The 13,309-nt window shown below is 45.8% G+C and overlaps 1 protein-coding gene across 7 annotated transcripts in view; it reads left to right on the top strand.

The window, feature by feature from the left end:
- The window catches only part of TTLL11 (tubulin tyrosine ligase like 11), a 124,500-nt gene that overhangs the window by 84,025 nt on the left and 27,166 nt on the right, over positions 1-13,309 (top strand). For all 7 annotated transcript variants that reach the window (XM_034793341.1, XM_034793345.1, XM_034793339.1 and 4 more), the window contains one exon: positions 4,684-4,941. In XM_034793341.1, coding sequence (XP_034649232.1) covers positions 4,684-4,941 — 258 coding nt within the window. The remainder of the gene's footprint in view (positions 1-4,683; positions 4,942-13,309) is intronic.

The following is a 13,309-nucleotide window of genomic DNA, read 5'->3' as shown; positions in this document are numbered from 1 at the left end:
GTGACCACTGGCAGGGCCGGCTCCAGGGTTTTTGCCACCCCAAGCGGCAAAAAAAAAAAAAAAAGCCGCGATCGCGATCTGCGGCGGCAATTCGGCGGGAGGTCCTTCGCTCCGAGTGGAAGCGAGGGACCGTCCGCCGAATAGCTGGACATGCCGCCCCTCTCCGGAGTGGCCGCCCCAAGCATCTGCTTGGTAAGCTGGTGCCTGGAGCCGGCCCTGAACACTGGTTCACCTTACAAAAATACTGTCACAAATGGGTTCTGTTGGAACTGCCAGTTAATGCTAAAGCAGATAGTACTAATAATATATTTTAATTTCTAAAGTGCTCAGAACCCAAAGGCCTCTGCAAACAAAAATGGGGCCCCAGTTGCCCACCTCCTCAAGAACAATATTTCCCACAAACCATTAAACAAGCTAGACACGAAAGAAAGCTTTGCTACTTACCAAGGAGAAAGGCACAAACGTGTTTTGACTCAGCATTCTAAACTTGTGGGCCTCCAGCTAGACAGTTCTTCGGCCATCTTCTCAAGGCTGTTCCCAGGGACAACAAATGGTCTCTCAACTAGACTTTAAGGTTTTGTAAAGTAAGGATCAACTTCTGCCTTCAGATACATGTATGCCACTACGACTAAAATCAATGAGAGTTCCACATTTATATCTGTGGGCAGTATGTAGCCCTAAAATATAAGTGTGAGGACCCTTGAGCGTAGACAAACTGCTCTCTCACCCCTAGAGATCGGGGACCAAATACAGCTCCCATTGAAGTCAATGTGCCTGCTTACTCCAGGATTGAATTTGTCCCTTTTCTTGTAGAGCAGCTTTGTGGCATGTTGATAGGGAAGCTTGAAATGCTGCTGCCAATGCTATATGTATTCTGTGGTAAGGAAGACTTTGCTTTCAAGAGAAGTCAATCCAGCACCTTTTATAAATACTAAATTCTTTGAAAAAAAAGTGGAGAGTAGAGGTCATTGTCTATGCAAGTAAAATGCTTTTAGCTACAATACAAGATAAGTATTAGGAATTTGAGAGCTAGAGCAAATTTTGGTTAAAAAGATCTCTTCTATGATAAAACAGAAGGCAGAGCAATTGGCAAGCATGTCATTTGTTATATGTCTTTGCTGTAGGCCTGCAAGATCCTGGGTTCAAGTCCCACAAAAGGATTTCAGCTCCTAGTCAATGCTGAAACTGCAGTGCAGTATTAGAGTTGCTGCAAAGTAGCCCTGTCCTTTGTACAAGACGTTAAATTGTGGTCCCTTTTGCCCATCTCATGTGACCATCCAAGTGCAAGGTGACACATTTTAAAAGATTTTCCAAGACACAGATAGAAAACCCCATCACTGAGTCAATTAAGAATAGACTGGATAAAGCACCAGAAGATGTATTGAAGGGAATATACTGCACTGGCTATATTGATGGCTGCTAACACCTGTAGGGAAATGCTCCTGTGCAAAGGCATGGATGATATACCTGATGGGGAGGAAAAGACTCAGGCAATAGGTAGAGGTTGGAAGACCACAATGAGGAGAAAGCGTGGTGTTGGGTTACTTCTGGGTGGCAGTGAGCTACAAACTCTGATAATTTTTGGTCCTGGTTACCTGAGGGATGCTCTTCTCCCAGTGTGCTCTTGTTGCATTTAAGCCTAGCTAGGATTCTGTGGGTAATATTCCATACATTTTGACCACTGGGAGTTATACACAGGGCATTCTCAGTGGAGTGTCATTGATTTTGAGATTTGGTTTCTCCCTCTCTTCTGTGAGAGCTCACATGCAATGACCTTTTAGCACACAGTGAAGATGTGTGTCTCTTTATCCAGTTTTCAGGTTGGATATATTAGGATATGTATCGGAATGTATTTTTAGAATATGTATTTAGGATTGTTAGAATATGTACTTAGACCGTATTGAAGAGAGCCTTTTTATGTTGGTTTAGTCAATATGTTGTGACTTGTAACAGTACATCTTTACAAGTGTAAAAATAAAATCATTTGTCTCATCATTAATCCCCCTTAGATTAAAGTTGAGCAGTGAGATCAGAGTTATTTCTAAACTCCAGCTTTAGATTTTCTTCATAATAGATCCCCCGACAACCTCACCCTAAGCAAAGGAAATAGCGCACAGAACAGCTGGGCCAGCAGTGGTGCAGATGCATATATGATGTGTAGGTGTTAGCTAGTAACCCAGCAACAGCTGAAGTTAATTTTCTTCTTGGGGATGATGCCACACAGTCATGGCACAGGAAGTGAGAGAGTGGTGCACTAATCACCTTCTCTCAGTTCAGTATTCTTGGCCTTGCTCTCCTGACCCCCTTGCTCTGAGTTGCTAGTCGATTTCTTCCCCTTTCAGGTAATTTGCTGAGAGCTTGTTGTCTAGAATTAGAACTGCTCAGTGTTCACGTGTGAAAATTGCTGCAGGATTTTTGCTTTCTACAGCCTCTGATCTTTGTTTGTTTATAACCAGTTTACCTAGAGAAGAGAAAAATGGGGCTTTTATACAATGCAAAGGTGTCACTGAGTTTTGATGGAAGGCAGTCATTACTGACATGTTCTTTTTATTGGACCTGAATAGTGCTGCACATAATGAAGCAACAGAGAGCCTCTCCAATGAAATGTTGATTTGTAACTGGAGACCCTTTAAATAGTTCTGCCCATAGTAGCATTTTTAGCCATTACGTTTTAATTTTATGACGTTATCTCTTTATTGTGTTAGCTAGGTTGGTACTAGATGAGCAGCCTATCCCAGTGAGCTGGGGGAAATGAGACTGCTGTGAAGGAGACCTGGTACATGCACACCCAGCAGTGGGACAGTTTGCACTGCCATGATAGTGGTGGGACTTACAATGCCATAGAATGGAATCCTTTGTTGGATCTTTCAGATAGTGACAATGAAGTGAAACTGAGGCAGACAAAAGAGACCAGAGCTCTGTTCTTTTTCCCAGACCTTAATCATCTCTGCCTCCAAATAATAACAACTTTGGGTGCCAGAGGTAACTGGTATTATTAAAGTTGTGTTCCTGGTAGTTTTGTAGATTCCCTGGTAACCATATTGACAATAGAGGATCATTCTTATCTTGCCCCTTTCACCCTTCAAATTCTTTGCATAACTATGCATGGAGATCAATTCACCTACCTCTAGGGTGAAAGATAGCAGGTGTTAACAGCTCACAGCACTATCACATGATAGTTTAGGAATAGAAGTGAAGAAGAATATTGTATTTCCATTTTCAGATAGGCAGGATCTTCTTAACCAAAACAAACTGTGCCCAGAAAACCTAGGCTAATACCATCACTCTGTCAGAAAGTGTCATCCACATCATGCCCCATCATGTCATGCCGGGTACTGGTTCAGCATTTTATTATTATAATTTATTATATGTATTTCTGTAGTACGTAGGAGACCTAGTCATGGGCCAGGACCCTATTTTGATAGGTGCTGTACAAACCTAAGACACAAAAACAGACCCTGCCCCCAGGTTCTTACATTTAAATAGACAAGACAGATGCAGGGTAGGGGGAAGGGGATAACACTAGGGTGACCAGACAGGAAGTGTGAAAAATCGGGACGGGGGTGGGGGGTAATAGGAGCCTATATAAGAAAGACCCAAAAATCAGGACTGTCCCTGTAAAATCAGGACATCTGGTCATCCTAGATAACACACCAGTGGAGTGAATAATGTGATGGCAGCAAACGTCATGTTAGTTCCATGATTTTTTGGGGATGTGTGGGGAGTTAATTCAGGGGGGATCAGCTGAAGGGAAAGGGGTGAGGCGGACTAAGAAGGGGGTAAGAGGAGTGCTGCTGAGGCAATGAGACTGTGAGGGAGGGAGAGGGTTGGAGCAAACAGCTAATCAGCACATGCCAGAGAGAGTCCACCCCAAACTGTAGTTCTCTGAAAGTCCACTTGTCCCTGCTTTGGCTTTTCTGCCTTGGCCAGGGTCCATGTCACAAAACCCACCATCTCTATTAGCATTGTTGATGGCAGGTTGTGCAGAAATGACAGACTGAATTGGCATTGAGAGTGAAAAACCGGTTCACCCTGGAAGTGGGTCCTCCATGTCCAGGTGGAAGCACATCAGTGGAGTATGTTTGGACGCTTTCTCTGCCACTGCTCATGCTGTCCCTGGTCTTTGGATGAACGCAGGGCTGACATTCTCAGAGCTGTTAATCCAACATTTTGACAAATGTGGAAATTCACTTTAAAATTAAAAAAGAAAATGAGATACAGTCTTGAGTGTTCAAACCTACATAAAAGTTGTCTGATTGTCAGAGGTGCTGAGAACCCCAAACTCCCATTCATTTCCATAGGAGTTATGGACATTCTGTAGCTCTCAAAATCAGGGCATTTAGTTTTGTGCTTAAATATGAATTTAGGTGCCTACCTTTAGGCAGCAGATTTTGAAAACTGGCCCATATCTCTTTACCCACTCATCTAGTATGAGTATAAAGGTCTCCTAAACCAGAAATCCTTTTTTCCTTCTTGAAACTTAGACAGCTCAACTGAGGTTTTTTTTAATCTTCTAATTTTGAACAAAGTTGCTTGTATGTTTTTTTTTCCAGACCAGAATGAATTTTTACATCCAAGTTATATATAAATCCCTGAAAATAGGTTTTAATGATAAAGATGCTGACAGAATCATAGTGGATTGATACAATGTCTCACAAGGTACAATTACTGTTTGTGCTGCAGATCTCAACTGTCTGAGAATGCATCAGACACAAAAGATGAACTATTGGAACCAGGATCAACAGACCAATTGGAACATGATATCAGCAAAAATCCAGAAGCCAGCTTACCCTCCCTTTGTCTCAAGCAAGTGTTTCCAAAATATGCCAAACAGTTCAGCTATCTGCGACTGGTGGACAGAATGGCTGCATTGTTTATCCGATTCCTTGGAGTAAAAGGGACAATGAAGTTGGGACCAACAGGTTTCCGAACATTTATAAGGTTAGTAGTAAAGGATTTAAGATCTCCCAGACCTATCCAATAGCACTGCTATTCTTGTGTTTATGTGATAGAATAGTTAAGACCAGAGAAAACATTTCCCCCCAAATCCTACTGAACAATTGCACACTCGTCTGTATTTTCTTTCTTGTCATTGCTGATTACTGAAATAAATCCATGTGTAGAATACAAAAGTTTTCTTCTTTTATAGTCAGTCTACTGCTCTGATTCCTTTAGTGATCGCATCATCCAGAATTAGAGAACACACTTGTTTGCATGGTAGTGAACTGTGCTGTCACAAGCCTGGGGTTGGGGGACACCCTTACCTGAATTCTTGTTAATAGGAACAAGAAGAGAGTTCCCATTTCCCCCCGTTTGTCTTGGTATTATACAAGGAAAGAAAAGGAAATGGCTAATAGGTGACATTGTCATTGGCAGCTGTAAAAATTGTCATTCCTTAAATTGAGGATTGTCTCTTCAAAGGAACAAGCAGCTTGAGCAGAAGGTCTCAAAAATAAAATCTTGGGTATTTTTTTCATACCAGTGTCCTTTGATGTAAATGAGGGAGGAAGAAAGTGCGCAAATATCCGAGTTCTGAACAGAATTATGACTGAGCGGAATGTTTTCCAAAATTTAGCACTCAGTATCAAAAGCTCTTCAAAATGAAAGGACAATGTGGTAATCTTTCTGTGCTTATCTTCCTATGCTTTGATACAGCTGAGTTTCCAAAGCTATTTGGCTGGTGAATTTAGTGTTTTGTAGTTGCTAACAAGCCTCTCTCTCTGGGAAATTTTTGTTTTAAATTCTGCCTCATTATAAACTAATATCTTAATCGTATTTCCTTCTCTGAAAATACAGTAGATATAATCTGCAGGAGCAATATAGTTGCACTATATTCTGGCAGTACTGACACTAACCCGTACCTCCCAAAACAGAACAGAGTGGGAAAATAAACATAATTATACTCTGTCTTAATTCGTTTTCACGGTGTCCATCTCTTGAAATGTGCTACACGAGTCAGCAGTTTGAGTGAATTATGCTAATATCTGGCAAGCCTCATATTTTTTTCTTCGGGTAAAATGGGGAATATCTAAGTATATTTATCTCATTTTTCCTTAACTATGTAAACCCCTTCCCCTAAATCACTGTCTCACTATGCGCATAAAAACAGTGTACGTCAGCATTTATTAAGTACCCTTTTTTGTAATTGGATGGTGGTGTACTTGCAGTCTGTGACAGCGGCAGTAGCTGTCGTGGAAATTGTTGTCATGCCACAAATTGAGGAGTATCCATTTGGCTGGGGAACAAGCTGTAAGAGCCGAAGGACTCTAGTTTCGTATGACTGTTTTCCTAAAACAGTTAAACAAGAATCTAGAATTTATTCATAGAGCTGACTCCTCAGTTTAGTTTATTTTTTTTAAAGCCCCCATTTTGCTTTAACTTGTTCCCTCTTGCTCCATTTTCCAGCTCTTCAATATGCATGTTTGAGCAACTGAGACTCCCTTATACTTGGCTGGAGCAGGTGTGAGAAGGCTGGAGGGAGTGTAAAGGGGTGTTCAGAGTAAGGGAGTCTATTTTACACCTCCTGATGCTGAAGTTGACCTGTCCTCTCACCCCTTTGGGAAACTCCTGCCTGCTCTTTGGAAGAGTTAAACTCCACATAAAATGATTGTGTACCTGCCTGTGCTGCTTTGAAAACATCCAGCTAAATGTCCATCTGGATCTGCTTATACAAGCTGCAGTTGTGAAGTGTTTAGGCTTGTCACTCAATTCAGCTGGCGTTGTGGATTGAATCTGTTGGGTATAGACATTATTGAAGAGTTATTTTTCCCTCCCATATTTGTATGTGGAAAAACAAGTTCTGGAACAGTGTAGCAAACGTAATTCAGATATCACAAATGAGGAAAATAATAGCATTGGAGACAAAGGTAATTTCCTTTTACAATACTTGTTTAGGTACGTGTTTAGCTTTTTTAGAGAGGTAATAGATCCTTAAAAGAAGATGGACCTGTGATCCAAAGCTTTATTCAGTAGGAACACCTGAGCCTTTATTCCACTGCCAGTTGATGGTCTCTAACAAATGTTAGTATTTTTCATAGTCCAGATCTACTTGTTTAATTGCCAGTAAACCAGAGGAATGTGTGTGTGTTTGGATTGAGACATTGTGAAGAGGAGCTATTGAAGCAGGGTGATTTCCCTAGCTATGGGATCAGACCCTGCTGTTCCCAACCAGGAGGGAGGCTTTCCAAATGCTGCTCACTGATACACTGTGCACTAATGATTTGCACTGGGCAATTGCAACTTGCAGTGGCAGGGAATTCAGGTGCACTCTTAAAATAGAGAGATCCTCTTTTTATCCAGATGCCCTTAGCAGTCAAGAATTAATAAAAACAAATAGAGTTATATAGATTACAGATAGAAAAGGCTGGGGAGCATCTGCTCCATCCACAGGATTGTTCACTACAATGTATTTTTTACTGTTGAATCCAGCCTTGATTTAGATACCGTGGTGACGAGCATAGTATAAATGTCAGGATAGATGGATAGATATTCCTCTTAAAGATTATTCCATAATTCTTCTTCTTCTTCTTCTCCTTGTCCTTGAATGTTGAACTTCCGAAGCCATTTTGCAGCAGCCTCATTGGCAAAGTACAGAGCCCTCAGACCACCATCAAATCTTGTCAGAGGGCGTTCGTCAGTGATGTGTGATATTGTCTGCCTTTGGCATGTGGGATCTTCTCATTGGCCCCAGGCATGAAGGCTAGTTGCACACTGACCTGGCCCATTCAAAATCAGTTCAGAAGGACCCAGGAGAGATGTGGCAAATCAAAGCCAGGTACAAGCATGGTTGGATCAGTTATTAAGAGACTGGTTTCTGACTTCAGCTGCAGACCATTCTTCATGCCACATAGACATTGGAGAGAAATCTGGGCAGGGCAAGTGGGACCACAATAGGTGCCTAACATACCTCACTGCAGGAATGTCTTCCTTCACGTTCTCTGGTGTCTCTTCAATTCAGCTCTAATATCAGTAAAATCTAGATTTTTCTCAGAGTTCTCCAGTCTCTATGCCCTTCTTCCAAGAATCCTCTAGTAAATTTATAAGAGATTCTCTTCTTGTTGCCCATGTCAGAGAATTTGCTAGATTCCTTTCTTCAAGAATGAAATGGAAGGTACATCAGTATATAGATATTATGTGAGCAGGTGGTTACAAACTGTCCTCACAAGTTGTAGCCAATCAAAGCTTTATCTTCTTCCAGTGGGTTCAGTTTATTCACAAAAGGAACTCAAAATGAAATACTATGAAATACAGCCTAAGCCCATGCTTGGTTGCACCTAGGGTACCTAGAACAGCTCAACCCACACCCTAGATCTCCTTTACCTCTAAAGAACCACTACCATCTTTCTTATAGCTAGGTGGGTTAAGAAGCTATTTGGAAGTGTGAGACAGCAAAACACATGTAATATTTTCCAGCAGAAGCATCTCCTTGCAGGATCAATCTCTTAGGCCTGGTCTACACTACGGGTTTAGGTCGACTTTAGCAGCGTTAAACCGAATTAAGCCTGGACACGTCCACACAACGAGGCCCTTTCTTTCGACTTAAAGGGCCCTTTAAACCGGTTTCTTTACACCACCTCCGACGAGGGGATTAGCGATAAAACCGGCCTTTGCGGGTCGGAATTGGGGTAGTGTGGACGGAATTCGATGTTATTGGCCTCCGGGAGCTATCCCACAGTGCTTCATTGTGACCGCTCTGGACAGCGCTCTCAACTCAGATGCACTGACCAGGTAGACAGGAAAAGACCCGCGAAGGTTTGAATTTCATTTCCTGTTTGCCCAGCGTGGAGAGCACAGGTGACCACGCAGAGCTCATCAGCACAGGTAACCGTCATGGAGTCCTCCCAGGATCGCAAAAGAGCTCCAGCATGGACCGAACGGGAGGTACGAGATCTGCTCGCCATATGGGGAGATGAAGCAGTGATAGCTGAACTCCGTAGCAGTAAAAGAAATGGAAAAGTATTAGAAAAGATCTCCAAGGCCATGAAGGACCGAGGCCATAACAGGGACACACAGCAGTGCCGCGTGAAAATTAAGGAGCTACGGCAAGCCTACCACAAAGCCAGAGAAGCAAACGGAAGGTCCGGGGCAGAGCCGCAAACTTGCCGCTACTACGCGGAGCTGCATGCGATCCTAGGGGGTGCAGCCACCACTACCCCAACCGTGTGCTATGACTCTCTCACTGGAGAAACACACAGGGAAGACGGTTCGGGGAACGAGGAAGATGACGATGGAGGTACTGTAGGTAGCTCACAGCAGCAAGGAAGCGGAGAAACCGGTTTCCCCAACAGCCAGGATATGTTTGTGACACTGGACCTGGAACCAGTAACCCCCGAACTCACCCAAGACCCTCAGGGCACACAGGAGACCTCTGGTGAGTGTAACTTTGTAAATATTTGTAAACATTCCAAAAAAAAAGCAAGCAAGTCTGTTAACGTGTATGGGGATGGAGCGGAAATCCTCCAGGGACATCTCCAGAAAGCTCTCCTGGTTGAAATGGGGTGATTTTATTAAGGGGGACATTCAGAGGCGCCCGTTCCTGCTATTCTGACCAGAAATGTTCCCCGCTGTTAACCACGCGGTGGGGGGGAGGGGTGAAGTGATCATCCCAGAGAATCGTGTGTGTGTGTGTGGGGGGGGTGGTTTACTTGTGTTTGTGCCGCATGTTAACCGGGAAACCGCAGCCCCCTCCTTTTACATTGAAACCCCATTTTAAATGGACAACCCAATTCATCCTTGATATGGGAAATGCGCTGCTGTTTGCAACCTTTCCCGCATGTTAAGAAGGTTAAAAAAGCCAAAACACTGTGGCCTACGATGGCTGCCTGCAAGCCGAAATATGCGACCTTGTAATGAAAGAGTGTACCCATTGTTCTCTAAAATGTGTCTTTTTTAACCACCTCTCCCTTCTCCTCCGCCAGCTGCAAATGTTTCTCCTTCGCAGAGGCTCGTGAACATTAGAAAGAGAAAACGTAGGACGAGGGACGAGATGTTCACGGAGCTGCAGATGTCCGCCCAGGCTGATAGAGCACAGCAGAATGCGTGGAGGCAGTCAATGTCGGAGATGAGAAAAGCCCAATATGAACGAGAGGAGAGGTGGCGGGCTGAAGACGATAGGTGGCGTCAGCTTGCAGACAGACGGCAAGAGGCAATGCTCCGTCTGCTGGAGCATCAAAGTGATATGCTCGAGCGTATGGTTGAGTTGCAGGAAAGGCAGCAGGAGCAGAGACCGCCGCTACAGCCCCTGTGTAACCAACAGCCCTCCTCCCCAAGTTCCATAGCCTCCTCACCCAGACGCCCAAGAACACGGTGGGGGGGCCCTCGTCCACCCAGTCACTCCACCCCAGATGATCGCCCAAGCATCAGAAGGCTGGGCTTCAATAAGAGTTAAAGTTTTAAAATGCAGTGTGTCCTTTTCCATCCCTCCTCCCCCACCCATCCCAGCTACCTTGGCAATTATCCCCCTACCTCTGTAAGGAACTAATAAAGAATACATGAATGTGAAAAAACAATGACTTTATTGCCTCTGCAAGCGGGAGGGGAGGGTGGGGTGGGGTGGTTGGTTTACAGGGAAGTAGAGTGAACCGGGTCGGGGGGGGGGGTTGGAGGGTTCATCAAGGAGAAACAAACAGAAGTTTCACACAGTAGCCTGGCCAGTCACAAAACTCGTTTTCAAAGCTTCTCTGATGCGCACCGCGCCCTGCTGTGCTCCTCTAACCGCCCTGGTGTCTGGCTGCGCGTAATCAGCGGCCAGGCGAGTTGCCTCAACCTCCCACCCCGCCATAAAGGTCTCCCCCTTACTCTCACAGATATTGTGGAGCGCACAGCAAGCAGCAATAACAATGGGGATATTCTTTTCGCTGAGGTCTGAGCGAGTCAGTAAGCTGCGCCAGCGCGCTTTTAAACGTCCAAATGCACATTCCACCACCATTCGGCACTTGCTCAGCCTGTAGTTGAACAGGTCCTGACTACTGTCCAGGCTGCCTGTGTATGGCTTCATGAGCCATGGCATTAAGGGGTAGGCTGGGTCCCCAAGGATCACGATAGGCATTTCAACATCCCCAATGGTCACTTTCTGGTCCGGGAAGAAAGTCCCTTCCTCCAGCTTTCGAAACAGAGCAGAGTTCCTGAAGACGCGAGCATCATGTACCTTTCCCGGCCATCCCACGTTGATGTTGGTGAAACGTCCCTTGTGATCCACCAGGGCTTGCAGCAGCATTGAAAAGTACCCCTTGCGGTTTACGTAGTCGGTGGCTTGGTGCTCCGGTGACAAGATAGGGATATGGGTTCCGTCTATGGCCCCGCCACAGTTTGGGAATCCCATTTCAGCAAAACCATCCACTATTGACTGCACGTTGCCCAGAGTCACTACCCTTGCTATCACCAGGTCTTTCATTGCCCTGGCAAATTGGATCACAGCAGCCCCCACCGTAGATTTGCCCACTCCAAATTGATTCCCGACTGACCGGTAGCTGTCTGGCGTTGCAAGCTTCCACAGGGCTATCGCCACTCGCTTCTCAACTGTGAGGGCTGCTCTCATCTTGGTATCCTGGCGTTTCAGGGCAGGGGAAAGCAAGTCACAAAGTTCCATGAAAGTGCCCTTACGCATGCGAAAGTTTCGCAGCCACTGGGAATCGTCCCATACCTGCAGCACGATGCGGTCCCACCAGTCTGTGCTTGTTTCCCGGGCCCAGAATCGGCGTTCCACGGTATCAACCTGCCCCAGTGACACCATGATTTCCACATTGCTGGGGCCTGTGCCTTGTGAGAGGTCTATGTCCATGTCAATTTCCTCATCACTCTCGTCGCCGCGCTGCAATCGCCTCCTCGCCTGGTCCGGGTTTCGCCTTGGCATGTTCTGGCTCTGCATATACTCCAGGACAATGCGCGTGGTGTTCATAGTGCTCATAATTGCCGCGGTGATCTGAGCGGGCTCCATGATCCCAGTGCTAGCTATGGCGCCTGGTCAGAAAAAAGGCGCGAAAGTAGTATCTGATGGACCAGGAGAAGGAGGGCGGGAGGGAGGGAGGGAGGGCCGAGTGACGACATGGCGTACAGGTACAGGAACAGGGAGAAACACAAACAACTGTCACACAGAATGGTCCCCCCCAAAGATTAAACTGGAAACCCTGGGCTTAGCAGGCCGTTGATTTCACGGAGGAAGGGGAAGCAAATGAACACAGAACAAATCTATTTTTTACATCTTAAGGTGGCAGCCGACGCTGCAGCATGAGTGACAGCCATACCAGTATGACGATGACGGGTACCAATCATAATATACCATCATCTGCCAAAAGGCAAGGGGCTGCTGCTGTGTAGCAATGCAGCCCCACGTCTGCCAGCCCCACGTCCGCCAGCACCCAGCATCGCCCTCGGCCTCTTCTGGGTGCTTAGCAGACAATATTGGGCAATTGGCAGAAAATAGTATATTATGACTGGTAACCGTCATCATCAAAACAGTAGCATGTCTGCCCAGGTGGCCATGATTGACAGCCATACCAGTATGATGATGACGGGTACCAGTCATAATATACCATCGCCTGGAAGGGGCTGGTGCAATGCAGCACTACGGCTGCCAGCCCCACGGCTATCACTCATGCTACACCGTCTACCGCCAAAAGGCAGTTAGCAGCTGCTGCTGTGTAGCAATGCAGTCCCACGTCTGCCGGCACCCAGAGGACATATGGTGACGGTGAGCTCAGCTGAGCTGAGCGGGCTCCATGCTTGCCGTGGTATGTTGTCTGCACAGGTAACCCAGGTAAAAAGGCGCGAATCTATTGTCTGCCGTTGCTGTGACGAGGGGGGAGGGGCCTGACGACATGTACCCAGAACCGCCCGCGACACTGTTTTGCATCATCCGGGCATTGGGATCTCAACCCAGAATTCAAAGAAAAGGCGCGAACCGCTTCTCGGCTCGAGCTGTGGCGCAAACGTAGTATCTGACGGCCTAGGGGAAGGAGGGAGGGGGGCCGAGTGACGACATGGCGTACAGGCACAGGGAATTAAAATAAAGAACGGTGGCTGTGCATCAGGGAGAGACACAAACAACTGTCACAGACTGGTCCCCCCCAAAGATTAAACTGAAAACCCTGGGTTTAGCAGGCCGTTGATTTGACGGAGGGAGGGGGAAGCAAATGAATACAGAGAAAATCTATTTTTTTACATCTTAAGACGACGGTGCAGCGTGACTGATAGCCCTCGGCATCTTTCTGGGTGCTTGGCAGCAAATACGGGGCGGTGTATGACGATGGTCTTCAGGCCTATTGCACGAGCTGCTGCTCAGGGAAGACTCTGCTAACGTGCGATGACCCGA

The sequence above is a fragment of the Trachemys scripta genome, chromosome 17 (genome assembly GCF_013100865.1).
Source record: "Trachemys scripta elegans isolate TJP31775 chromosome 17, CAS_Tse_1.0, whole genome shotgun sequence".
Classification (NCBI taxonomy): Eukaryota; Metazoa; Chordata; order Testudines; family Emydidae; genus Trachemys; species Trachemys scripta.
The sequence above is the reverse complement of the archived record's forward strand: the minus strand, read 5'-3'. Positions and strand labels throughout refer to the sequence as shown.